This window comes from Xenopus laevis, chromosome 3S, assembly GCF_017654675.1.
Source record: "Xenopus laevis strain J_2021 chromosome 3S, Xenopus_laevis_v10.1, whole genome shotgun sequence".
In the NCBI taxonomy this organism is placed as follows: Eukaryota; Metazoa; Chordata; class Amphibia; order Anura; family Pipidae; genus Xenopus; species Xenopus laevis.
The window spans coordinates 30,490,297-30,518,271 of record NC_054376.1 but is presented as its reverse complement, the minus strand read 5'-3'; the positions used below and the strand labels follow the sequence as shown (position 1 = coordinate 30,518,271).

Sequence of the window (27,975 nt, the reverse complement as noted above, 5' to 3'; positions counted from 1 at the left end):
CCATTAGTATGGATCTGGAACTTCATACGTGACAAAAGGTCTCTAGCAAGTTTTGGCATGTTTACCCGACAAACAATCAGAACAGACGTCCTTGTGCCATGGATATTGGTCGTTTCATCCATCGGGCAGGTTTGAAATAAATGTCATTTGTGTTGGTGCATGAAATGCTAAAACAATAGGGGGAAAGAATGAGGTTCCTGATTGGTTCCCAGCATCATTAAAGAATGAATCCAAATGATATTTACTAAAGGGAGTCACAGGGCAAGACATGGGGAGTGTAGGGCTGGATCTCTATTGGTAGGAGCCCAGGAAGACATGGGGGCACGTTATCAAATGCCAAACTATTAAACATTAAAATGAGGTGTAAGTGACACAGGAAGAGGTCTAGGAAAAAGGAGGGGGTCCCCCTCATTCATTGACCCTAATATCATTTTAAGTGAGAGGTCTGGGGGGAGACATGAAAATGAAACTGTGCCAATTTTTTCCTTTTATTGCTGTTGCTTCAGTTAACCTTTAAAAAGGTATAAAAGAGCTGCCAGTAACAGATCTATGCAGCACAGGCAAGGGAGGTGTCAGGCTGTTTTGGTTTAAAGGCGTTGTTCACCTTTGAGTTAACTGTTAGTATGATGTAGATAGTGATATTCTGAGACCATTTGCAATTGGTTTTCATTTTTTATTATTTGTAGTTTTTGAGTTATTTAGCTTTTTATTCAGCAGCTCTCCAGTTTGCAGGTTCTGCAATCTAGTTGCTAAGGTCCAGCTTACCCTAGCAACCATGCACTGGTTTCAATAAGAGACTGGAATAGGAGAGGACCTGAATAGAAAGAGGAGTATTAAAAAGTAGCAATAGCAATAAATCGGTAGCCTTACAGAGTGTTTGTTTTTAGATGGGGTCAGTGACTGGAGCTGGAAAAAGTCTGAAGAAGATCAGACTTATTTTTGTACATTCTGGATACCCAAATCATTGTTCAAAATGACGGCTTGTGAGGGGCAATAATGTAGCCGGAATGTGCCAGTCAAATTTATTGTGGCTTCCTGCTGGCAACAGACATTATTGCTCTATAGGATCTTTCAAAAATAATTAAAAAAATAAAAGAAGACCAATTAAAAAGTTACTTAGAACTGGGAATTCTATAAGTAAGTAAGTAAAGAGCAAGTAATTAAAAAATGTTGTCAGCTGCGCACCCCTGTCCCCTCCAGTCCTGCTCGGCCACCCTCTGCTCGCTTGTTTGTGCCGGCGGTGAACTTTAAGGGACTAGTGAGGGGGTCTACCCTACATCTGTCCCCATGGGTCTACTGTATGGTAGTTAAGCCAGCCATGTTGGTTTGCAGCCATGTTGGGGTGCAGCCATGTGCATACTGAGCAACTAACCCAGCTCACTTGTTATGTACATGTATGTGATGTTCATGGGTCAGTGCTTCCCCTTTTCATAGGGGCTCAATAGAGCCTGAAACTGCTCCTGGTACTCGCCATAAGGCATGCACTTTTGATGCACTTTTATATTTCTTAAACGTGTAGGGATGTGAAAATCTTAGACACCCTTACACTTTACAGACAGGCACATCCCTAGTAATATGGACACCTTAGTGGGTCCTTATGGGGACCTTGTGCTTATGTAACCCCTGCAGTTCACACAGTGTACACCAGATGGCACTGTGCCAGAGTGCTCTGGGTCCATTGCTTTAGCCCAACCAAGCAGGCTGGAAGGGAATGGGTAGTGCTGACCCTAGGTGCCTTGGCCCTAGTAATTAGACAGCTATACTCGTTTTATAGATCGCTCTAGGAGTGATAGAGAGGTTATTTAGTTGAGCAGCTCAAGGCTCCGCCGAGGAGATTAGAGGGATTAAGATCCCAGGGTATTACTGACCCAGAGTAAGGAACCAAGTGTTGAGATAGGGATGTCAGGAGTTCCCCTAGTCTGCCACTGGAAGATATCCTGAAAACTGGGCAATACCCATCACATGCTGTCAACTTACTCTCTGCTGTATATTCCCTAGCCTGTGGGGATTCAGCCTATACGTGCTGTGAGTATATGCTTCCTTTATGCTGCTGTGTATGTTCTATATTCCATTGTGGATCAATGTGCTAAATGATCTATGTGCTATTGTTCAATAAATACTGTTCTTTGTTCAACTGTTAAAGAACTACTGGCGCCCATCATTGTGCTATCGCATCAGGTTACAGTTACACTACACCCTTGCCTCCACCCCGCTGGGAGGGCTTACCCCTGAGAAAGAGAGCTCATCGGTGGTCTTAGCCCACCAAGGAAAGTAGCTAAAACTGCCCTAGCACAAGTCAGTTTACTATAGCGCTACAAACGTAAACCCAAAATATATGAAAACATGATCATGACAGTAACTTCCCTATAGTTTTCAGCATATCCATATTATGTTGCTTTGATGTGCCGTCTACTCTCCCACCCACCTCTCCAAACTGACAGTTGCACCCGAATCAGCAGCAGGAGAGGAAATTCTGTGACTTTAGGAAGGAAGCGAGTGTCACGCATCACTGCCGGCCAGTATCTAAAGAGACAGGTTAACAAACAGGAAGCAAAAATTACAGCATATTGTTTTTCATGTTACAAAAAGCATTATTGTGCTTTCATATTGTGACATTGAATATTCCTGGGACCTGCAAGGGGCACTGAAAGAAAGTAGAGAAAGAAGATGTTATAGTTTTGTGCAGGTAGAAGAACGTGTGTGCAAACGGCGCTCATATACTGATAGGTATGTAGTCATTTTGTGTAGTTGCTGCTGCTTTATTTTTAAGATGTGTTTGTACCTGATATAAGCAGAAGGGAAGGTTGCTCTGGGACATACATAGTGGGACCCAACAAAACAACAGTTGTAGATAGTTTACTCTTTGACTGTGCAGGCAGTGCGTATAGTAACAGTGGGACTGTGGCTTTGGGATAGCAGGTATAGTAGGGAGAGATGGTGTCTATAGTAACAGTGGGATAATAGTCTCTGGGAAGGGACTGTGGTTGTGGGATAGCAGGTATAGTAGGGAGAGATGGTGCCTATAGTAACAGTGGGATAATAGTCTCTGGGAAGGGACTGTGGTTGTGGGATAGCAGGTATAGTAGGGAGAGATGGTGTCTATAGTAACAGTGGGATAATAGTCTCTGGGAAGGGACTGTGGTTGTGGGATAGCAGGTATAGTAGGGAGAGATGGTGTCTATAGTAACAGTGGGATAATAGTCTCTGGGAAGGGAGTGTGACTGTGGGATAGCAGGTATAGTAGGGAGAGATGGTGTCTATAGTAACAGTGGGATAATAGTCTCTGGGAAGGGAGTGTGACTGTGGGATAGCAGGTATAGTAGGGAGAGATGGTGCCTATAGTAACAGTGGGATAATAGTCTCTGGGAAGGGAGTGTGACTGTGGGATAGCAGGTATAGTAGGGAGAGATGGTGCCTATAGTAACAGTGGATAATAGTCTCTGGGAAGGGAGTGTGACTGTGGGATAACAGGTATAGTAGGGAGAGATGGTGCCTATAGTAACAGTGGATAATAGTCTCTGGGAAGGGACTGTGACTGTAATCCGGGCACTCTCTGATAGATGAATGCTTTGTTGTGTTGCTGGGAGTTGTAGTTATACAACAGCTGAGGAATCATATCTTGGGCAGCTGGATAAAGATCAATACCGTTTAAGTTTTCCACTGTCTTCCCTGTAAGAGAATGAATTGGGCAATTGCAATTGTTCCAGGCACCACCTTTATATTTCTTCATTACAATGTAGTGACTTGCAGTCCATTGAGTGTAGAAGTGACTGGTCCTTGCTGTAAGTTTGTGTTTTGGGATGGATCAAAGGGGAAAGGGAGAATCATTCCCAGGCGGCAGCAGTTAAATCCTTTTGCTTCTGTGTACCTCCCATTAATCCCCATCTGGTTCTGTTCTCATTTCAGGTCGTCCCTCTCATGGACAGTGGGATGAACACATGGAGCACTCGCTGGAGACCTCATTAGTTCCCTGTGGGAAAGACAAGTTCATTTCCAAGTGAGTTTTTCTTATTGGTGCCTTCCTGCTTGCTGTTTTCCCTTGGCCTTCTGTGTCCTGCATGGAGATGGGAGAATGAATAAAGGCCAGAGTCTCTCCATAGGAGCCGGATAGGATGGCAGGAATGTGTTGCCCCCTAGATTGCCCCTCACCTACGTGCTGTACAACTAGGCCTGCTCCACCCTGTGCAACTACTGCACCTATTCATGTAATATTAGCCCGTCTGTACAGCATGTACGCTCTTTAAATTAGTAGTTCTCATTAATTATTTACTCTTTCATCAGCATAGGGGAATCCATCCGATTGAGCCTAAAAAAATGGAACAAAAGCAGCTTATGATGGGGGTAGGGATTCAGTGGGCAGGATTTTAATTATTAAGGACAAGCAAACGATGTCTACTATATCTTTTTTTGGAAAGGAAGGGGGATACAATTCAATATTTTTTAAGAACCTTTAAAGGGGACCCGTCACCCAAACAAAATTATTCCAAATCCTATTTTATCATGTTAGTCAAGCAAAATTAACTTTAATTAATTAAGGCTCAATAATATGACCGGTTCAGATGCCTTGTTAGTGTGCTCATGTAACCCTTTAACTGGCAGCTGAATGGAGGCGCTTATCATTAATAATGATTGGGGGGGGTTGCAGTGACTGTAGGTATTTAATTCAAAAGCATAGTGTTAGAGATGTTTCTTTGCATCATGAAGTACAGGGGGGTCCTTGGTTTAGTTTGTATGTTCTCCCTGTGATTTTGTTGGTTTCCTCCTTCACTCCAAAAACATACAGGCAGGGGAATTGGCTCCTGATAAAACTGACCATGTTGTGTGTGTGCATGTGATAGATTGTCAGCTCCTCTGGGGAAGCCAGGGACTGATGTGAACAATACATAATCAGTAAAACTCTCCGGAATATGTCCAGATTAAAATACAGAATAAAAGTGCAGAGCAAATGTGCTTAGTGAGCCGTCGGGTGCTGCTGATACACTAAATGGTTAAATGGATGTGCCTGTCTGTTCCGACCGCTATGGTTACAACACAGTGTAACTGTTACTGCACTTCCCTTTCAGATACCACTTTGCTATACGTGTACATTCTGGATACCCAAATCATTCATCATATTGACTGCTTGTGAGGGGCAATAATGCAGCCGGAATGTGCCAGTCAAATTTATTGTGGCTTCCTGCTGGCAACAGACATTATTGCTCTGTAGGATCTTTCAAAAGCCATGGCAAACTGGTAATGTCAGGTCTCATTGCTTTGTTGCTTGAGGCTAAAGTTAAAGTAGTAGGACACATCTTAGTGCGTGTTTATGGACTGCTCACTGTTGGCCTATTGCTGGGCAGGGTAATGTACTGTATATGCTGAATCATTTTTGTGTAAATCACCTTGATATCTGCATTGACATTAGATATATGGGGGGCAGTCATTCTGTATTTACCAATAACTCTGGCCTGTGTCAGGGCAGTGAATGCCAGTGGCTACTCATTCCATATGTACCTCATCCTTGGCCTGTGTCTGGTTAGTGTATGTCTGTGGCTACTCATTCCATATTTACCTCTCCCCCTGGCCTGTGTCTGGGCAGTATGTGTCAGTGGCTACTCATTCTACATACCTCCCAACTGTCCCTTTTTTGGAGGGACAGTCCCTCTTTTGACAGCTCAACCTGCAGTCCCTCTTTTGTACTGGAAAGTCCCTATTTTCTCTGCACTGAACAGTCAAAAAAAGAAACAAAGTTTCTCACTTAATTGGCTTTTAGCAGAGAGCCCAGAACAGCTAACAGGTGCAAATAAGATACTTTGTAACAATTTTGAGACACAAAAAAACAGTTTAGATAAGGAGAATTATTTTCAAACTTTCATAACCTGTCACATTTTGTAAAATGAAAATGGTAATTAGGGGGTGTGGCCACATAAAGGGGTGTGGTTCAAAAAAATTGCTGCGCTGCATGCAAAAACATTTTTTGTCCCTCTTTTTAATTCCAAAATGTTGGGAGGTATGATTCTATATAAACCTCTCCCTCTGACCTGTGTCTGGACAGTATGTGTCAGTGGCTACTCATTCTATATATACCTCTCCTTCTGACCTGTGTCTGGGCAGACATGCTTCAGCCAAGTGTGTTGCCGTATGCCTTTGTGCCTAAACTGCATCTGGGCTGGTGTTGTGAGCAACAAACAAATTGAAAATTATCATGGTGGCTGTGTTGGGGTCAAGAACACCCAAGAGTGCCATATTATTGTCTTGGAAGGGAAGAAAAGCCCTTCTTGTAGCCTCTGCAGACAATTAAAAAAGCAGGAATTGGCACATATTGTTACTATTGACCTGATGCCAATTCATGTCAACTCAATGCTGCTAAACCATATGTACTGCAGCGAGCCTTTGTAAGTCTGAACTGGCAGGTAAGAGAAGTCGATGCACTTATTACGTAAGACAAGTATCTGCACATATTACATAACAAAGATAATTTCTCTTGTGGTTTAGGAACAGTCACAAATACATTTCATACCAGATGAATGCATTTCTAAGTATGTATACGCTAGTCAGTAGAAACATATACAGTTCAGCCAGTAGAGATGTACTTGCATAGATGTACTGCCATTCTTCCCTTCTGTGCCTTGCAGGAATGAACTGCTGTCACATCTGAAAAATTACAACCTGTACTATGAAGGACAAAACCTTCAGCTACGGCACCGAGAGGTAAAGTTCTAAGAGTTTACTGTCCATCCATTTTCTTTGGCTCTTTAGTACAAGACAAGTTCCCTGCCTGTTTCTCTTTAGTTTTGTTACATCTTTAAAATTCTTATTTGTCTTGTGGAATCTCTAAGAATCAGAAAATAAAACCAATGTAAAATTCCTGTTTTTTTCTCAGAATGAATTAGTATAATAACCCTGGGCATGTAAAGGCAAAAAAACAATATGCCATTTTTACTTTCGTTAATGAAAAAGAAACCTATCTCCAATATACTTTAATTAAAAATTGTGTACCGTTTTTATAAGAAACCTGAACTGTATGCAGTGAAATTCTCCCTTCATTTACTGCTGTGGATAGGAATTGTCAGATGGTCCCTAACTGCTGAGCAGGGAAACAATCATACTTATGAACAGCAGGGGGAGCCCTCGCCTTACTTCCCAGCCATGCAGAACTCAAGCAGTTTTGTTTATGACGATCCCTAAGTAGCCCAGACCACACTGAGCATGTGCACAGTCTTAGTCTTGCAAAGATGTTTAACAAAGTTACAAGATGGTGACCCCCTGTAGCCAACTTTGAAAGTATAAATTATTTGTTTGATTAGGCTTGTGGTGCAGTAAGTTCATGTTTATATTTAGTATACAAAATACAGCATTTCTAGCCTTATTCTATTTTAGACTTTACATGCCCTTTAATGGCTGCAGTGTGTGTATCTTTGCAGGAGGAGGAGGAGCTGATTGTGGAAGGATTGCTTAACATCTTTTGGGGCTTAAGGCGCCCTATCCGGCTTCAGATGCAGGATGACAACGAGCGAATTCATCCCCCGCCTTCCTCTACTTCCTGGCACTCAGGATGCAACTTAATTACACAACGGTCAGTGGTGGGCGGAGACACTGTAAATTATTTTGGGGCTGTATGTCAAGATTCCTATGTTAGTCAAGATTTAATTTGTAACTTAATGTGTCCCTGAAGCATATTTAAGTTGTGGTTAGAAGACATTGATTGGGGGAGAGTTTTCCATCCTCTCCCTCTGCCCTACTACAGAAAGACTTGTACCTATGTCATCTTTAGTATAGTACTCTATTAGTCTTGAGTTGCACACAACTGCTCAGTGCTCATGAAAATAGACTCATTTGTTGTAAGGAGCATGAGAACTGGCTGGTAGATATACAAGGGATTCAGATCAACTCAGAGTACAGGTCCATGTCAAGGGCCCGGTGCTTAACCCCTTTGCTTCCAATGGATTATATCAGAATAAAAACAAACGGCATGCCCCCCCCCCCTACGATGCAGAGGTTAATGAGTGGGAAGGTCATTGGTTGACGCTGAACCCTTAGGGGGAAATTTACTTACCTTCGAAGTTGCGCCAGTGTTGGCTTCCCAGGGCTGCGCAAATTCACGAAGATCCGAAGTTGCGCACAAGTTACCGATCGTTTGCGAAGTTGTGATAATGATGTTACGATCAGCGTTTTGAAGTTACACTACCGATCGCAAATTTGCATACGGCATGCAGTTAAAGTACAATGGCCGTATATGCAGCAGCAAAGACATTATACTACATAAGCCTAGGAAAGCTTCAGTGGCGGAACTACCGGGGGAGCAGGGGGTGCAATTGGGCCAGGGCCCGCACCCCCTCAGGGCCGATTTTCGGGTAGATAATTGTGTACGGAGGGGAACAGGGGGCCCAGCTGCAGGTTCCGCACCAGGGCCCGCCCCCCCTCTAGTTACGTTACTGGAAAGCTTCATAAAATAAAATAGAGTTGTTATTTTGCCCTATACATGTGCCCACTGTATAGTTTAGGTGCCATATGTTAGAAAATGTAGGGAGAAAGGAGGGAACCCCCAAAAAATCTTTTTTAGCCTATCACCCTTAAAAAAGTAAAAGACGCCAGCGTTTTTTGGGACTTAGAAAAAATTTCAACTTTTTTTTAAGCAAGTCCTATCTACTCTATTGCACTTCGCTTGGTCTGAGGTGGCTAAGTAAAGTCTGGCGCAAGAGGTAACGTTCACGAAAATCCGCAACTTAGTGAATTAGCGTAGTTACGTCCCTTCGCCAGAGCTCAACTTCGTCTGGCATAAGGGTGCGAAGTAGCGTTAGAGTAGGTCCACTTCACTAGCGAATTTACGACAGCACTTGTTAGTAAATCGACAAAGTGGCAAAATGACATCACGCTGGCAAATTTTCGCTAGCGTTAGCCACTTCGCCCTTTAGTAAATTTGCCCCCTGTATGTACATTTTGTTCTTGGCCTGCGAGATACTCCACTGAAAAGCTCTGTAGATCAGCAGTGAGGAAATATGGCTGAATGTTTGTTCTCATTTGGCATAAATACCCCTGGATTTTATACGTCTCATCCAAGCACAACACAGAGAAATATTCATACAAAGCATATGGGAAAATCATCTGGGCAACACTCCCTCCTTGTTTGTTCCTTTGCTGGAGCATTTGGTTTTTATTTAAATGAGCAGCTAGTTGTTGCAGATCACAGCACAAAGGGCAAATAAAACAGTGTTAAAGGACAAGGAAAGTTAAACTAAAGAAGTAGCTAGAAATGTTGTACATTATGTTTTGGGCTTCTGTACCAGCCCAAGTGAACCACAGCCCTTTAGCAGTAAAGATCTGTGTCTCCAAAGATGCCCCAGTAGCTCCCCATCTTCTTTTCTGCTGATTCACTGCACATGCTCTGTGCTGCTGTCACTTACTGAGCTTAGGGAGCCACTCACAATATACAGTACACATAGAATAGAAATATCACAATATAAGGCTGATTAGTAATTAATACAGATAATTACTACTTGGCAGCACAGAAACCAGTGCAATTAGCATCAGAATTTAATAATCAGCCTTGTAGCATCAGCTTATATTACAGGCAAACTTAATTTTCTGCTGGATAATTTGCAACGACCCCTAAGCTTAGCTTCTCAACAGCTGCTCAGAGTATTTGAGTGTCACAGTCACTTTCCAAGATGGTGACCCCCTGTGACAAGTTTGAAGTCCTGGATCATTTCTGCTATTGAGAAGATGAAACTTTAGGCTCATGCAATCAGTTCAGTATATAAAACATGGCATTTTTAGCACTATTCATTTGTGGGGTTTAGTTCTCCTTTAAGATGTAAATTTTTTTTACATAATGTGCTTGTATGCAAATTAACTTGTTCTTCATTCATAAATAAATGTCATTCTTTGCCCCTCTGCTTCCCGCACACCCAGCCCCTGCTAATTCCATGTCAAAGCTATTTCTGTACAGTCAAGTTAAGTTTTGATTTGTCTTTTTCACCTGCTACTTTCCAACCAGCCAAAACAGTTGCTGTTGCTACGTAAGGCTACAATTTGATACAGTTAGGTGCAGATTTATCAAGGGCGTCGCAGTGAATTCGAGGGAATTTTCGAAGTAAAAAAATTCAAAATTCAAAGTAATTTTTTGTATACTTCGACCATCGAATAGGATACTACAACTTCGAATTCGATTCAAAGTAAAATAGTCAGAATATTAGATAATCTAAGTACTGTCTCTTTAAAAAATCTTCGACTTCAATAGTTGGCCAAATTAAACCTGCCGAAGTGCTATGTTAGCCTATGGGGACCTTCTAATGCAGTCTTCACACATCGAAGTAAAATCGTTCGATCGTACGCTCAAATTGTTTGAATCGATTTTAGATCGTTCGATTGCCAAATTCGGTGAAAAATCCTTCGACTTCGATATTTGAAGTCAAAGTATTTTATTTTGATGGTCGAATTTCGAAGTATTTTTTACCTTCGAAATTCGACCCTTGATAAATCTGCCCCTTAGTATTATTTATCATTCTATTCAGTTTCTGTTAGCCTCTCATTCAAATCACTGCCTGGTTACTAGCATCCTCGAAACCAGGCAGCTGCTGAAATTCTAGACTGGAACAAAAAGCTAAATAGTTCACACAAAAATCACAAAAAAATTAAGACTAATTGCAAATTGTCAGAATAGTTTCAGTATATCATTGTCTACATGATATGGAAATTCAAGTTATTGTGCAGTTGAAGGGGATGAGGGTGGGCCCTGGACAGATGCTCAATTCTTCTGTGTATGAGCCAGAGGAAAGTGCTCATATATGAACCAAAGCAAAGGAACCATATTCCAAAATTAGAAGCCCCCCACTGTTCTAATTAGATCTTGCAGCCCCTGGGGGGAATGGAAAGTCTCATGATTTCCAAATTACAGAAAGATCCGCTATACGGAAAACCCCAGGCCCGAGCATTCTGGATAATAGGTCCCATACCTTTACACATTATCATATTGTAGTAGTGGTAGCAGTCTTTGTTAATGTATGGTATACATTAAATGGGTTGTTTGTCTTCAGACACCTAGTTGTATTCAGATAGTATATTCTAAATACATTTAGTTACATTTCTTATATTAGTCAGAATCCCTTTCCTTACAGGCAGCTGTTAGAATTGATAGACTTAGTGATGGGCGAATTTCTCCCATTTCGCTTCGCCGGAAAATTTGCGAATTTCCCGCAAAATTCGTGAAATCAGAAAGTTCCCAAAAAAAACGTGAAATTTGGACGATTTCACAAAAAATTGTGCAAATCGGGCATTTTCACACAAAAAAGGGAAATTCTAAGGATTCCACTCAAAAATCGTGAAATTTGAAGGATTTCACTCAAAAATCGTGAAATTTGAAAGTTTTCACACATAAAATGGTGAAAATCGGACGTTTCACTCAAAAATCGTGAAATAATAAGGTTTTCCCAAAAATGTTTGAAATTTAAAGGATTTCACTCAAAAATCGTGAATTTTAAAGGATTTCACAAAAAAATTTTGAAATTTGAAGGTTTTCACAAAAAAATCGTGAAATTTGAAGGTTTTCACGCAATATTCGTGAAATTTGAAGGTTTTCACAAAAAAATCGTGAAATTTGAAGGTTTTCACTATAAAAAATCGTGAAAATCGGAAATTGAATTTTCACTGGCGAATTTTCAAGGGAGCTTCACGGATTTATTCACTGGCGGTGAAACGCGGAAATTCGCCGCAAATTCATGGCAGGCAAATTTATTCGCCCATCACAAGCCAGACTCAAACACCAGAGACAGGAACATTCAACTTATATAAATATAAACAATGGAAAGTAATTGAAAAAAAAACCTATTTATTTCTGTGGAACAGTTGAACTGAAAAAAGTGTTAGGAAGGTGAACAACCCCTTTAAGGCACTCCGTAACAAGGGGGATGGCGGAAGTTTTTTATACTTGTATTTAAGCCCTGAGAGCTGTCACTATGGCAACACATCTGTCTGCTCACTTCAGCGCTCGCTGCTTTTCCCTTGTTGATGCCCAGATAATAACCGACAGATAATTTGCCAAATTTTACTTTATTTTCTAGGCCTGTGGCTAAACCCGTCACCATCCCTGACATCCAGATCACAGAAGCCGAGGATAATCCCACCAGTACAGGTAAGTCGCTGCCTTTATCTCTCTCATGGAGGTTCAAGCGGTGGCCTTACAACTCCCAGCATCCCTTACATGTTGGTGGGTTGAACAAGACGCTGGCAGGGAAGCAAGTTAGCAAGACTCCTATGCCTCCATTTTGTTTCACGTGGAAAGAAAATAATATGGAACTAAAGTATCGCATTCAACAACAAAATGTTTATTTCACTTTTGTTCAATCTGTGAAGTAAAATATTAGGGAAATGTGGTTTTGTGTTCGCTCTTTCTGCCGTCAGGTTCCAAAGGGAACTTGTCTCCTAAGCCGACCTATTTTATCTCAGTGACCAACCACCAAGATTGTACCGTCTGCAGAGACATAGGGTCACATGACTGCTTCATGTCACATGATCTATTCTCCATCACTAGGTTATGAAAGGATGATATTCCTCCTGGGATAGCACCACTGTTTGGAACCCAGGGGAGGAAGGGGAACTCCCTAATGAGATTTATTATAAAAGAAATCTGCTCCCCCCCAGGACTGAGCATGTGGCAGAGAGACACATAGCTTTCCGTGTTCTTCGTCTGTCTGCAGCTTGCCTTGTGTATGAGCTGATTAATTCAGGTCACAGAGTTAGGGTGCACAGTGCCACACAGTAAGGTGGTTCCCTCCCTCATGAATTATACGTGCGGCCTGCTTGGGCACCTTAATAATTCATCATCCTTTCCACTTCATGATCTTCTTGCCTGCAGGCACTGGACATGCGACACCCGTAATCTACAAGAAGTAGCAGATAAAGTGCAATATACTGTCAGTCTGCCGCCTATCTTACCAGCCTGTATGTACATATACTGTGCTTTGCTAGGAGTCTCTCCCCGATGTGCCCACATTGAAGTGGGCGATATCGGGCTGATCCAATCTTGGGCCATAGGGCCCAACGATTGGATCATAATGAAAGGAATATGGTGGTCGGATCACGGGTCAGCATCAACGGTCCGACGGGATTTTTAACCCTCCTCAATCGTCATTTGCCTGACTTTCGGCCAGATATCAGTTGGGAAGCCCATCGGAGGGCCCCACACAGGGGCCAATAATCTGCCAACTCGGTCTGTCGGCAGCTTCTGTCGGCCCATGTATGGCCAGCTTAAAAGCAGTGTCGGACTGGCCGGCGGGATACCGGGAAATAACCCGGTGGGCCCGACCCTTAATGGGGCGATCAAATGATACGCAAAATTTTTTTCCTTAGGCATGCCTAATGTTTGGAGGGGGCCCCAGACAGTAGTCCCGTTGGGCCCCAGGCCCCCCCTGCCTTGACCCTGCTTAAAGGTGGCCATACACTATGAGATCCGCTCATTTGGCGACATCGCCAAACGAGCGGATCATTTCCCTGATATGCCACCAACAGCAGGGCTATATCGGGGGTAATCTGAACGTTCGGCCCTATTCCCGAACGATTGGATTACAATGAACGCAATGGGCTCCGACGGGTCGGTAGAAAAATCAAACCTTCCCGATCGATATCATGTCCAGATATCAATTGGAAAGACCCGTCGGAAGCCTCCATACTTGGGCAGATTAGCTGTCAAATTAGTCAAAACGACCGATATCTTCAGCATTATCTGCTCGTGTATGGCCACCTTAAAGCAGATAGTTATCTGGCAGGTAATTATTTGCCATGATTAGATTCCAGTCTGGCCGGCTGCTACTCACACACTTTATATTGCTAATAATGCCAGTGGGTCTGCCAGGTGTTAATCAGAGACATCACTAAGGGTTTTTTTTTTTTTATCAAAATCCAAAAATTTCTCAGAATTTTCTAAAAACTACTCTGACCAAATCCGCACAGATTTTTTTCCTTCTTTATCAATACATTTTCCTGAAAATTTCTTGTGCAGGGAAAAAACTTGAGAAAATCATGAAGAAATTCATATGAATTTTTCATTTTCAAAATTGATTCGGATCCAAACTTTTTTTGGATTTGACACTCGAAAACCACAAAATCTTTGAATTATTGCACAAAACCCAGTACAGATCAGGATATCTTTGGAACATATCCCATTGACTTCTACATGGACTTGGCAGGTCTGAGTTGGAGTACTTTTATATTTGGGCTTTTTACACCCTCGGGGTTTAATAAAAATAATTAATAATAATAAAAATTAGTTTTTTCCCCCACAAAAAAATTGTGTTTTGCCGTTTAAAAGGCCAATGAGAAAAAAATTGGACTTTAATAAATAACTCCCTAAGTGTCAGAGGGATGGCACTACCTTTTCCCCCAATTTAAATTGTGTTATAAAAAAAGGGTTCAAAGCTTTAAGCAGTCTATAATCCATATTTATAGATATATTTTGCCAGTGACTTCCTGTCACTGTTCTCTTTCAAACGCTGTTCATCATGGGATATCCTTGTTGTCCCTCAGGTGAGGAGGAAACAAAAACTGTTGAAGAGGACACCCCCCAGCTGATGCGTACCAGGAGTGATGTTGGGGTGCGGAGGAGAGGGACCCACCATACGCCAGGGGAGCAGAGACGCTTTAAACGCCATCGCTTCTCCATTAATGGGCACTTCTACAACCACAAGGTATGAAATAGGGGATTTAATTAGTTACTGGATTTCACTAGGCCAAGAAGAAGATAATATTAGCAGACAGCAGCAATATCATTACAGAAACAGAGAATTCTAGAACCCAATATGTTTTTGGATTTTTTTTTTTAATTAATACATAAATATGATCAAATATGATCATTTTTGTTTCATTTGTTTAACTAGGTTTTCTTCATCTTCTTTCTTATTATCGTATTGTTTGAAGATCAGATGATGTTTTAAGTCATGTTCAGATAAAAATATTTTAAAGGGTTCACAAACATTCAAGCAGCAATGTCTGTATGTGGGTGCCTACAACTGTTTTTTTTGTTGTTTTTTTTTTACTGTGAAGCAAAAAACATATAGGGCAAAATAACAGAAATCTTCAGCGTGCTTCAACTGTTCACCCCCCTAAAGTCAGTACTTTGTAGAGCGAACTTTTGCGGCAATTACAGCTGCAAGTCGCTTTGGATAAGTCTCTATGAGCTTGCCACATCTTGCCACTGGGATTTTTGCCCATTCCTCAAGGCAAAACTGCTCCAGCTCTTTCATGGTGGATGGTTTTTGCTTGTGAACAGTAATCTTCAAGTCTGACCACAGATTCTCAATTGGATTGAGATCTGGACTTTGACTAGGCCATTCCAAAACATTTAAATGTTTCCCCTTAAACCACTCGAGTGTTGCTTTAGCAGTATGCTTCAGCTTATTGTCCTACTGGAAGGTGAACCTCCGTCAGTCTCAAATCACAGGCAGACGGACACAGGTTTTGCTCAAGAATATCCCTGTATTTAGCACAATCTATCTTTCCTACGACCAGTTTCCCAGTCCTTGCTGCTGAAATACATCCCCACAGCATGATGCTGCCACCACCATGTTTCACTGTGGCCATGGTGTTCTTGGGGTGATGGGATGTGTTGGGTTTGCGCCAGACATAGCATTTTCCTTGGTGGCTGAAAACTTCAATTTTAGTCTCATCTGACAGAGCACCTTAATCCATATATTTGGTGAGTCGCCCACATGCCTTTTGGCGATCTCAAAACACGCCTTCTTAATTTTAACTTTAAGTAATGGCTTTTTTCTGGCCACTCTTCCATAAAGCTCAGCTCTAAGGAGTGTACGGCTTATTGTAGTCCTATGGACATATACTCCTGTCTCTGCTGTGCAACTCTGCAAGTCATTCAGGGTTACCTTTGGTCTCTGTGCTGCCTCTCTCTGAATAATGCCCTCTTTGCCCGGCCTGTGAGTTTTGGTGGGCGGCCCTCTGTGGGCAGGTTTGTTGTAGTACCATTGTTGTGGTACCATGTCAGAAAAGGTGTGTTTATACTGACTGATCATGTGACACTAGGAGGTCATTTATCAAAGTCCGAATTTATCTCAATATTTTCTGCTACAAACTCCGATTGAATCCGCTCGGGTTTTTTACGCTTATTTATTATTACATTTTCCCGAAAATTAGCTTTTTTGGATTTTCACGAATTTCAAGATTTTTGCAGAATTTTTACCCGAAAACTCCAAAAACGTTGGGGTATTGCACAAAACCCATCGCACATCAAAAAAATCATTGGGACTTCTCCAATTGACTTATATGCAACCTCAACAGGTCTGAGATGCCGGATTTTCAGATTCTGACTTTTCCATCCTCAGGTTTAATAAATTCCGAAAAAATGTATTTCTTGAAGGTAATTGGTTGCACCAGGATTTGTAAGGGGCTTCATGGCAAAGGAAGTGAATACATATGCACATGCCAATTTCTATTTATTTATTTATTTATTTTTAAATTCTTTTTTATATATATTTTTCTCATTTTTCTTCAACAACTTAGACTATTTTGTGCAGATCCATCACATAAAATAAGATTAAGAAACATTTAAACTACAGGTTGGAATGTAACAAAATAGGTAAAAAGCCAAGGGGAGTGAATACTTTTGCAAGGCAGTGAAAAAATGTTTTCCCCTTCCCACCTCTAATTTGCATATGCAAATTAGGATTCTGTTCAGTATTTGGTCGAATATGTCGTGAAGGATTGGGGCATTCGACCGAATCCAAAATAGTGGATTCGTTGCATCCCTACTCAAATCTTTTTTTTTTACAGCCTCCTCTAGTTAGCTGGTAGTAAGATCCTGGTAGTTTGTATTTCATTTTACATATTTATATGCAATTGCTGCTTTTGTAGCTAAATGATAAACATATATACAAAGCACTTGCTTGTGATACTTGACCTACAAATGTGCTTCCCAATAAATGTCTAATATGTTCCTTTGACCTTTACTTTTGCAGACATCAGTATTTACTCCAGCGTATGGCTCAGTCACCAACGTGCGGATAAACAGCACAATGTCCACTCCCCAGGTCCTGAAATTGCTTCTCAACAAGTTCAAGGTATGTACTAAGGATACAATCCCTCTGTTATAAAGAAGCGGCACACTTACTTAAATTAACTATTAAGAGTATAATCCCCACACCAGATATTTTTGCTTTAGTACTCCATCCCCATGTCAAGCTGTGCTTTACATTATTAGGGACCAGACATCTTGAATAATGGATGGTGCAAAATATAGAAAATACTGCCATAGAGCTTATTTCAGTCTGCTAGCAGAAATAAAGCTTGGGGTATATTTGTATAGGGATGCCTTGAATCCATCCTTTTGAGACTGAGCCAAATACCTAGGATTTGGATGAGAACCAAACCAAATTTACATCCAATTTTATATATTGAAATTTGAGAAAATTAAACATTTCACATAACACGGATAACATTTTTCTTAAAATTTATTGCAAAGTTTGTTACATTAATGTCCAATGTACAACACTGAATATAGAAATATCACTATATACATACATTAGTTGATTAATAAGGATAACTGCCAGTTAACCACAGAATCTTGAAAATGCATCCTATTGATTTATTGTGCACACCAATGACATCAACTACCCTTTTCTAATTTCAGATTGAGAATCCGGCCTCAGAGTTCTCTCTGTACATAGTGCACACCAGTGGAGGTGATGTTGGGCATTATACTTTGCACAGTGCTAAACTTGCTTTTTATTCTGATATAGTCAACTCATGGGCTGGTCGATGAATCTTAAATATTACCCTCATAGGCACTCAAAGCGTTTGTCTACTCGGCCCGAATGAATTGAACAATTCAGATGCAATTGTACATGAGTATGGCCGAATGGTCTGATATCTTGTGAGTTGGGCTGGTGTTTGTTCACTTAGAGGGGCAAATTCACTAAGCGCAAAATACGCTAGCGACGCATTCGCCGCACTTCGCCAGGGCGCCGCTAATTCACTAAAATCCGAAGTTGTGCTCAGGGAGGCGAAAGGTAGCGAAGTTGCACTAGCGTTAAGTCGTCAAGCAAAGTTACACTAGCGATGCCTAATTTGCATATGGCGCCAAGTTAAAGTACAATGGACGTATATGTAGCAGCAAATACATTACACTACACAAGCCTGGGAAACCTTCATAAAATAAATTAGAGTTGTTATTTTGCCCTACACATGTGCCTTCTATAGTTTAGGTGCCATATCACCCTTAAAAAAGTAAAAGACGCCACAATTTTTTTGGTACTGAAGCAAGTCCTATCTACTCTATTGCACTTCACCTGGTCTGAGGTGGCAAAGGCAAGTCTGGCGCAAGAGGTAACGTTCAGTAAAATCCGCAAGTTAGTGAATTAGCGTAGTTACATTGTCCCTTCGCAATAACGCAACTTCGCCTGACGTAAGGGTGCGAAGTAGCGGTAGAGTAGGTCCACTTCGCTAGCGAATTTACGCCAGCACCCGTTAGTAAATCAGCGAAGTAATGAAATGACGTCACGCTGGCAAATTTGCGCTAGCATTAGCCGCTTTGTGCTTTAGTAAATTGCCACCATAGAGTGCAGACAAACCGAGCTACTAGTAGCAGATAATTGTCACGGCTACAACATTGACAATAGTGATAGTTGATTTTGCAAAGACACTCCATGTGAATTACAGAGGCTATTCTCTGTGTGTGGCAGGGAACTAGTAGCAGCTACTTGTTGTGGCTACAAAATACTCTGCTATAGACATTACTGAGAATTGCTTTTGCTGAAACACACGCAGTATCTTAGCAAAGTCAGTTACCACTATTTTGTACCTGCCACTAGTAGCTCTGTGGGGCAAATTTACTCACCTCTGAAATTGCGCCAGGTATGGCTTCACTGACATTGCAACACTTCGCCAGGCGTAGATTCGCCAGGACAATGCTAATTCACGAAAATCTGAAGCTGCGTCCAGGGTACCGAACACTTGCAAAGGTGCACTAGCGATAATACGATAAGCAGTTTGAAGTTACACTAGCGATGCCTAATTAGCAATGGACGCATATGTTGCAGTAACTACATTACACTACACAAGGCCAGGGAACCTTAATAAAATAAAATAGAGTTGTTATATTGCCCTACACTTGTGCCCAGTGTATAGTTTATGTGCCATATGTTAGGAAATGTAGGGGGGAAGGAGGGTACCCCCAAAAAAATGTAGGATCTTTTTCAGCCTATCACCCTGTAAAAAGTAAAAGACGCCAGCGTTTTTTTGGGACTTGGTTTTTAGAGGAACTCCTATCTACTCTATTGCACTTCGCCTGGTCTGAGGTGGCGAAGGCAAGTCTGGCGCAAGAGGTAACGTTCAGTAAAATCTGCATCTTTGCGTAGTGACGTCACAATAGTGAATTTTCGCCAGCGTTAGTCACTTCGCCCTTTAGTAAGTTTACCTCTGTTTGTCTTCTACCTTGTGCTTACAAACACAACAGGCCTTCCGAAACTATTGTAAAACACTATGAAAAGTACATTGACCCATAACTAATTATAAGTTTGTTTTTCTAACTGCAGTCAACTGAATTAGTATGGCGTGCAAGTGGTTGTTATGGGTTACTGCATTGGGGCAGCTTTGCACTATGTTATTACATGGCTTTGTTTTTGGGGAAAGTATTATTATTTAATAATGCGGCTTCAGTCATACAATAGTTTTAAAACTAAGGAGAGAATAGCCTGAGAGCACTACTTCTTGCTTTAAAAGTTTTTTATTTTATTTTGCATCCTGCACAACATGTTTCGGCTAGTAGACTGTAGACTGGCCAGACTACGGAGCTGGTGCAAATTTGTTGGTGAGGTGAAAGGGTAAATAGCTTGTTACACCATTGGGTTTTATGCACCTGATGAAGGCCGTTGTAGCCAAAACATGTTGTGCAGGATGTTCTGCAAAATAAAATGAAAAACTTTTAAAGCAAAAAGTTGTGCTCCATGGCTATTCTCTCCTTGATTTGGAATCTGTGCACTCCGGCACGGGGTCTGTGGCACGTTGAGAGGCACTGAATACACAAACGACTCATATAAGGACAACCTTATATTTTAGTTTTAAAACTATTACAACTAGGAATGCACAGAATCCAGGATTCTGCCTTTTTCAGTCAGATTCGGGGACATTGAAATGCCTGGCTGAACCAAATCCTTAAAATCGTGTGATGTTTCGGTTCTTTGTAATGCTTAGAATTAGGATATGGGTTTTGGATTCAGCCCAATTCTAGATGAAAGATTTAGATGATTTGCAGATCGTGGATTTTGCGCCTACTTAAAACCATATTTTTCATTTTGTGTAGCCAACAAACATACTGTCCAAGGTACTGTACAGAATTGGATATCAAGTCTCCAGAGGGACAGCTGAATGTAGGGGCTCACATACTGATTATATTTAATGTCCAGGCCCCCCATCTGATTCAGTGCCAAAATTACAATTAGATTAGAGGGGAGTGCAAACAAAATTGACATTGTTTTTATTGTCTCCAAAAATAAATCTAAAATGATAATGATGCAGTATTTGTCCATTGATGGGAGATTGTATGTAATGTTGTTCCTTTCTCTCTCACCTTTTTTTCTCTACACAGAGAAAAGAAAGCTGAAGGACACCGATTATCCTCTAATTGCACGGATTCTGCATGGGCCTTGTGAGCAGGTGTCTAAGGTTTTCCTCATGGAGAAGGACCAGGTGGAAGAAGTCACTTATGATGTGAGAGTCCTTTGTGAATGATCCTGTTTCCTGGCTAGTTCCTCTCTCTGTTATATCCGTTACATCATCCTTGGAAAATGTCTCAAATTTCTGTCTTGTTATGTATTATTCTTGTATCCGTCAATATGAAGCCTCTTAATATGTATGCAGAACCTTTTTTCTTTGTATATTTGCACTGTCAATATTTTTGTGACCTCAGAAATATGGTCTCATTTAAAATTTTAAAAGAGACCAGCTAAACTGAGAGCCTGATGTTAGCTGTCTAGAATTAAATGTATTTCAGAAACCACTAAAAATTTAAAATTAATGTAAATTCCAAAAGTGCTAAAAAAAAAAAGCAGTCTAAGTTCATTGACATCAAATTTTTGGGGTTTTTTGTTCCCCTTTAAGTATGAAGCTTATAGGCTGAATGCTATAAATACATTTTTTAAGTACATATTATAGATGAAACTAAATTTTTCAAGGATAGTATGTATGTATATATAAATACATGGCAAATAATTTACTAGTAGATTAATAGAAAAGCAATGGACCCAACAGTTGTGACATGCTGCTGCTGATTCAGTGTCATTGAATCATTCATTGAGGCTTGTTCCAAATAATAACAGTGATCAAAATAATAATAGCTTGTTCCAAATAATAGCAGTGTGGAGTTCAATTAGTGGGCTCATTCATTCTGTGAAAAAAACAGGTGTCACTTACAGCCATTATTAAAGGAAGGAGCAAATGTTGTACTTGCTGGTTATAGTGGATTTCTCTCTGAAAAGCTGAGTAAAATGGATAGTTCCAGACATTGTTCCAAAGAACAGCCTACTTTGATTAAAAAAGTTGATTGGAGAGGGGAAAACATATAAAGAAGTGCAGAAAATGATAGGCTGCTCAGCTAAAATGATCTCAAAGGCTTTAAAATGGCAACCAAAACCAGAACGATGTGGAAGAAAACAGAAAACTACCATTGGAATGGATAAAAGAACAGCCAAAATGGTAAAGACTCAGGCAATGATCAGCTCCAGGAAGATCAAAAGTCTTACCTGTGATACTGTTACAATTAGAAGATGCCTACATGAAGCCAACCTATCGGCAAGAAGCCCCTGCAAGGTCCCATTGTTAAAAAAAAGACACATGCTAAAGAGCTTACAATTTGCTAAAGAACACATTGACTGGCCTTAAGTGAAATGGCACAACATTTTGTGGACTGATGAAAGCAAGATTGTTCTTTTTGGATCTAGGGGCTACAGACAGTTTGTCAGATGACCCCCAAACACTGAATTCAAACCCCTGTACAGTGTGAAGCCAGTGGCACAAGCATCATGATATGGGGATGTTTCTCATTCTATGGTGTTGAGTCTATTTATCACATACCAGGGATCATGGATCAGTTTCAATACATCAAAATACTTGAAGAGGTTGCCTTATGCCGAAGAGGAAATGCCCTTGAAATGGGTGTTACACCAAGACCATGACCCCAAACACACCAGTAAATGAGCAACATCTTGATTCCAGACCAACAATATTAAAGGGGTCCTGTCATCTGAAAACATTTTTTTTTCAAAACGCATCAGTTAATAGTGCTACTCCAGCAGAATTCTGCACTGAAATCCATTTCTCAAAAAAGCAAACAGATTTTTTTATATCAAATTTTGAAATCTGACACGGGGCTAGACATTTTGTCAGTTTCCCAGCTGCCCCTGGTCATGTGACTTGTGCCTGCACTTTAGGAGAGAAATGCTTTCTGGCAGGCTGCTGTTTCTCCTTCTCAATGTAACTGAATGTGTCTCAGTGGGACATGGGTTTTTAATATTGAGTGTTGTTCTTAGATCTACCAGGCAGCTGTTATCTTGTGTTAGGGAGCTGCTATCTGGTTACCTTCCCATTGTTCTTTTGTTTGGCTGCTGGGGGGAAAAAGGGAGGGGGTGATATCACTCCAACTTGCAGTACAGCAGTAAAGAGTGATTGAAGTTTATCAGAGCACAAGTCTTGGGGCAGCTGGGAAATTGACAATATGTCTAGCCCCATGTCAGATTTCAAAACTGAATATAAAAAAATCTGTTTGCTCTTTTGAGAAATGGATTTCAGTGCAGAATTCTGCTGGAGTAGCGCTATTAACTGATTCATTTTGAAAAAAAATGTTTTTCCCATTACAGTATCCCTTTAACGTTATGGAATGGCCAACCCAATCCCTAGACCTTAATCCAATAGAAAATGTGTGGGGTGACATCAAAAATGCAGAAGAATTGTGGAATGTAACAGAAGTTGGTGGACTCCATGCAACACTGATGTGCAGCAGTTCTCAGAAATACTGATTATACAACTAAATATTAGTTCAGTCAGTCAAAGGAAAGCCAAATCTTTTTTCAGTTCATACAGTGAATGTTTCAGTTTATAAAGAAGAATTCAGACACTGCTATTTTTTTTTGGAACACCCTAATATTCCTTTTTCTTCGGTTTCTGTAAAGGAATAACATAGATTTTTCTTAATGTTTTGAATTGGAATAGAATGTGCAGTGTTCCAAATGCATTTGAGTGTATGCAAAAAACACTCTGCTACTATTTTGAACACAACTGTGTATACTGTATAATATATACGAAAACATTATATACTTTTTTTTACCCTCCTGTTTATGTCTTCTATACGTTTTTGTTTTTTTAACGTGGCCTTTATGGTATATCTGTTTAATCCCTCAGGTGGCCCAGTACATCAAATTTGAAATGCCAGTTCTGAGCAGTTTTATCCAGAAACTCAAGGAGGAAGAGGATAGAGAGGTGGACAAACTAATGACGAGGTACAGAAAGGGGCTTGAGTGGAGACCTTCCAACTGTCATATGGGTGAAATAGAGTACAAACCTGCCCCACTATCAAGTCATAGGCTGAGTGAGCTGTACAACCTGCCCTGACTGTCAGCTGATAGTAATATGGAAGCTTGGAGTGCAGATCTATGATAATGATGGTTCAAAGTGAGGCTCGGGTGCTGGCCTTTGTCACATGACAGTTGTAGGTAAAACTGAAAAGGAGACTATGCTTCCATTTGACAAGGTGCTAGACACTATTAAGGTTATACATTAAAATACGCTAATTGGGTAATGTAATAGTAAGGTCTAAATTTAGCCAACATCCAGTAACTAGTTATGGGCGAAATTTGCGCCGTGTCGCAAGTTTGCGAAATGGCAAGAAATTTGCGTAACGATGCCGGCGTCTCGTTTTTGATGCCGGCGTCCGTTTTTTATGCCGGCGACGACATTTTATTTTTGCAGGCCGTTTCACGAATCGCGCAAATTCGCCGCAAATTCGCACCTGGCAAATAAATTCGCCCATCACTACCAGTAACCCATTGCAAACTATCAGATGTGTGTTTTGAAACATCTGATCATTAAATGCTACCTGCTGATTGGCTGCTTATGACAAGTAATACAGTTTAGAATGTTGATTACATTACTTATACTTTGACCGGCTGCAATAAACTATAACAGCCAATCAGCAGGTCTGTGACTCCCCTCCCTTAAGATTTATAGCAGACTACTACTATAAGGTAAATGTCGATGGCAAATAAAATCCAGCTTCATTTGATTTATATTTTGTTTATAATAAGGAGAAAAACAGCAGTGACCAAACCTCCAACTGTTTGTAGTAGTAGTAGTAGTAGTAGTAGTAGTAGTAGTAGTAGTAGTAGTAGTAGTAGTAGTAGTAGTAGTAGTAGCAGTAGATAGGCTTGCCTTGCGCTTGGTTTCCCTACAGTAACACTCGCTCTCTCCCTCTCCTTTTGCAGGTACACCTCCTTGAGGATGTTAATTGAACAGCGTTTACAAGACCTGGCAAGATGTCATGCCACCATGTAGGCCCTCGATGGGTTTTTCCTGACCGTAACCAAAATTTCCCTTCTATTGGAATGGCAACCAAACAAGGGTCTGCTGGGGGAGGGGGTTGCAATTTTTTTTATTGGAAGCACATATTGCATAACCCCCTTTTCTGCAAGGAGGTATAGCTCTGCTGCAGAGCACCCAGTTAGCCATTTATAATAATGCTTCTTGGCACCACAATAACTGGTCAGCGTTTTGCTTCTTGATACTTTATTGGGTTAGTACCTGGCTCTCTGTGTTCCTGTTACATTCTGATAGCAGCTTCTGGCTTTAGTTAGACTTTAGGAGCCTACAAGTCAATAAATGCACTAATATCGCCCCCTTTTCTTCACCTCAATACAGAAAATGTTTTTTTCTGATGCTTTATTTTAAAGACAAGGTGAGCCAGTCATCTTACGGATATAATGACCAGTAGGAAGTTCTCTAGCAGACAGGCAGTATTTCAGTAAAGAAGCATATGCCTTATAGAGGAACCCCAGGGAGTAGGCACCATTTTGTCTTGAGATGCAGCATGCCCGCAAAAAAACTTGGCTGTAGGAGAGGATTTTAGTCAATCGAGAAAGGTACAAGTTCAGAAGATCTCGATTTGCAAGAGGTGTAAGTGGAAAGCACAGGAATTCTATCATTCCATGGCACAAGTAATAAAAGCACAGAAAGTGTTCAGTATTTTTACAGTAGGGAAAGCTGAATGATTTGCCTTTAACAGGGTCCCACTAGCTTGCCTTCTTATTGGGTTAGAAGAACATGAACTCTTCCTCGGCATTGTCACGGGGACAGGGCCCAGCACTGCAATACTTATGGGATAGGAGTGTATTTTGTACCTTTTTGCTTTTTTCATTTTTTTTAACACGAGCTTCTCTGTGTAACATATTGTCTTATATCTATGTGAATTTTTACAGTGAAAATGCTGAATTTATGGCACGTCGGCCAATTTCCTTCTGAATAAAGCACTTTGCAGACTGTCCTTTGTGTAACTTAATGGCGGCGCAGAACATTTGAGCGAAAATATATCCTCTTGCATTCTGGGTATACGCTGGGTAAATTGAGATGTAGATGAAGCAAGTGCATCTATATGCTACTATGGTTTATATATATATAAGTAAAAGAGACCCTACATGACTCCTACTATTTGCTGGCAGTTCCTACTCGAATCTGTCTGATAAATAGTCCATTTGGAACAGGGGTCCTCAACATTTTTACCTGTGAGCAACATTCAGATGTAAAAGGAACTGGAGAGCAACACTATCATGAATAATGTTCCTGGCAGTGTCAAATAAGGCCTGTGATTGGCCATTGCTAGGCAACATGATTCGATCAAATGTGGTGCAGGATGGGCTCATCTATAATACAAATGTTTCTGTTGTACATGTATGGGATCCATTTTGCGGAAACCCGTTATCCAGAAAGATCCAAATTACGAAAAGGCCGTCTCCCACAAACTCCATTATAATCAAATAATCCAATTGTTTTAAAATGTATTTCCTTTTTCTCTGTAATAATAAAACAGTAGCTTGTACTTGATCCAAACTAAGATATAATTAATCCTTATTTGAAGCAAAACCAGCCCATTGGGTTTATTTAATGTTTACTTGATTTTCTAGTAGACTTAAGGTACGAAGATCCAAATTATGGAAAGATCCCTTATCTGGAAAACACCAGGTCCCAAGCATTCTGGATAACAGGTCCCATATCTGTACTTATATCAAATATAAGGTGGGGAGATGAAAGGAAACAAAGAGGTTCTTTTAGTAACGGGAGCAATGTTTGCCAATAACCCATAGCGATCAATCAGCTCCATCCTTGCTATTGTTCTTGCTCTACTGGACCACCAGAAAAACTAACTGCTGATTGGTTGCTATGGGTTGCTGGATGGGGGCAGACTGTTTCCCTATAAAGTATATACAAGTGTCACAAGAGCTTACATTGATGAGTGACTGGATATAATAACAGCTACAAGGGGAATCCTTTGCATTGAGGGGTCATGGCACCTCTAAAACTCAATTAGATTCTGTGCAGAGCTAAAATAAGTTATTATTATTATTACTGTTGGATTTAGGGGTGTCTGTACTGCACCCCCCCCAGGTCACTGCAATCATACACAGCTGAGGAAACCAATAGGGGTTGAAATTAGTTATATAACCCAGTACTGGCCTAATGGTGTTAACTATACAAGTGCAAAATGTGCCATCCTCATTCATATCATTTGCCTTTTTATAGATTCTAATAGAAGTAAGTGGATTATCACAGAGCTCGGCACATCAGCTGCTATCTAGCTTGTGGCTCCAGAGTACCCCACTTACTGGGTAAATAAATAAGCTGTGCAAAATAAAAAATGTTTCTAATATAGTTAGTTAGCCAAAACTGTAACGTATAAAGGCTGGAGTGACTGGATGTGTAACATAACAGAACACTACTTCCTGCTTTGCAGCTCTTTTGGTTTCCACTGACTGGTTACCCTAAAAAATAAAATTGGATTTTATTTTTTTTTACCTTTAAATGCCCTTTAAGCAGTTTTTACACCACTAATGTGCTCCTAGCTGTTTGACTTGGATGAGGGCTGGACAGATCAGCAGAAATCTCATTTTACTGAAGCAGACAGTGTCTCTTGATGCTTCTCTGCTCAGCTTTGTCACTCCTGTAGAGCAAACTGGAATAAATATATATATAATAAATTGCACAAGCACTAAGAGGGAAATTTTACACTGTTTTAGTAAGGGTATATGTCATTTTATTTTCCAGGAAGGTAAATGTCAATGGCAAATAAAATCCAGCTTCATTTGATTTTTATTTTGTTTATAATAAGGAAAAAAACAGCAGTGACCAAACCTCCAACTGTCCTGTGTGCAAAACAGCAGTCATTTCGCATCATTCCTGCTCATGTGCATATAAAGTAGAGTAATACAGCTCCTGTTGTTAATGATAACAAGTGATGGGCGAATAAATTCACCAGGAGTGAATTTGCGGTGAATTTCCACATTTTGCCGCCGACTAATACTTTTCCAAAAAATTTTGGATACGCGTCGTAAAAGTCGCTCACATCACAACCGTCACTCGTCCAAGTAATTCTTGCGGGCAGGGTGCAACGCAGTCTGGAAGCCCTTGCCAGGGACAAAACAAACACTAGAAGTAAATCGCTGCAGCACCTCTTTGTTGCAAAAGTGAAAAGTTGTGTTTATTTGGTCAGAAAAAAACAGGCAACGTTTCGGGCTAAATCTCGCCCTTTCTCAAGCCTGCCTGATGGTACAACATACAACATATTTATCCCCACCTCAGAGGGAGTGCACTTCACCAGGACCCACCCCCAATCATATCCAAACCAATCGTGTGAAACCACTGTGTAAATAGGCAATAAGCTTGTCAACATTATTCGGACGCCCCATTTTGACAAATTCGCCCATCACTAATTATAACTCTATGAGAAGTCACAAGTAG

The 27,975-nt window shown here is 40.7% G+C and overlaps 1 protein-coding gene across 1 annotated transcript; it reads left to right on the top strand.

Annotated features, from left to right (window-relative positions):
• Positions 1-2,324: 2,324 nt before the first annotated feature.
• Positions 2,325-25,505, top strand: rassf2.S (Ras association domain family member 2 S homeolog). Its single transcript, XM_018255161.2, has 11 exons — positions 2,325-2,727; positions 3,907-3,997; positions 6,615-6,690; positions 7,404-7,555; positions 12,039-12,109; positions 14,500-14,660; positions 16,941-17,042; positions 17,612-17,663; positions 20,567-20,688; positions 23,374-23,471; positions 24,453-25,505. The coding sequence occupies exons 2-11, from the start codon at positions 3,939-3,941 to the stop codon at positions 24,520-24,522; spliced, it is 963 nt and encodes a 320-aa protein (XP_018110650.1). The 5' UTR covers positions 2,325-2,727; positions 3,907-3,938; the 3' UTR covers positions 24,523-25,505.
• Positions 25,506-27,975: the final 2,470 nt, after the last annotated feature.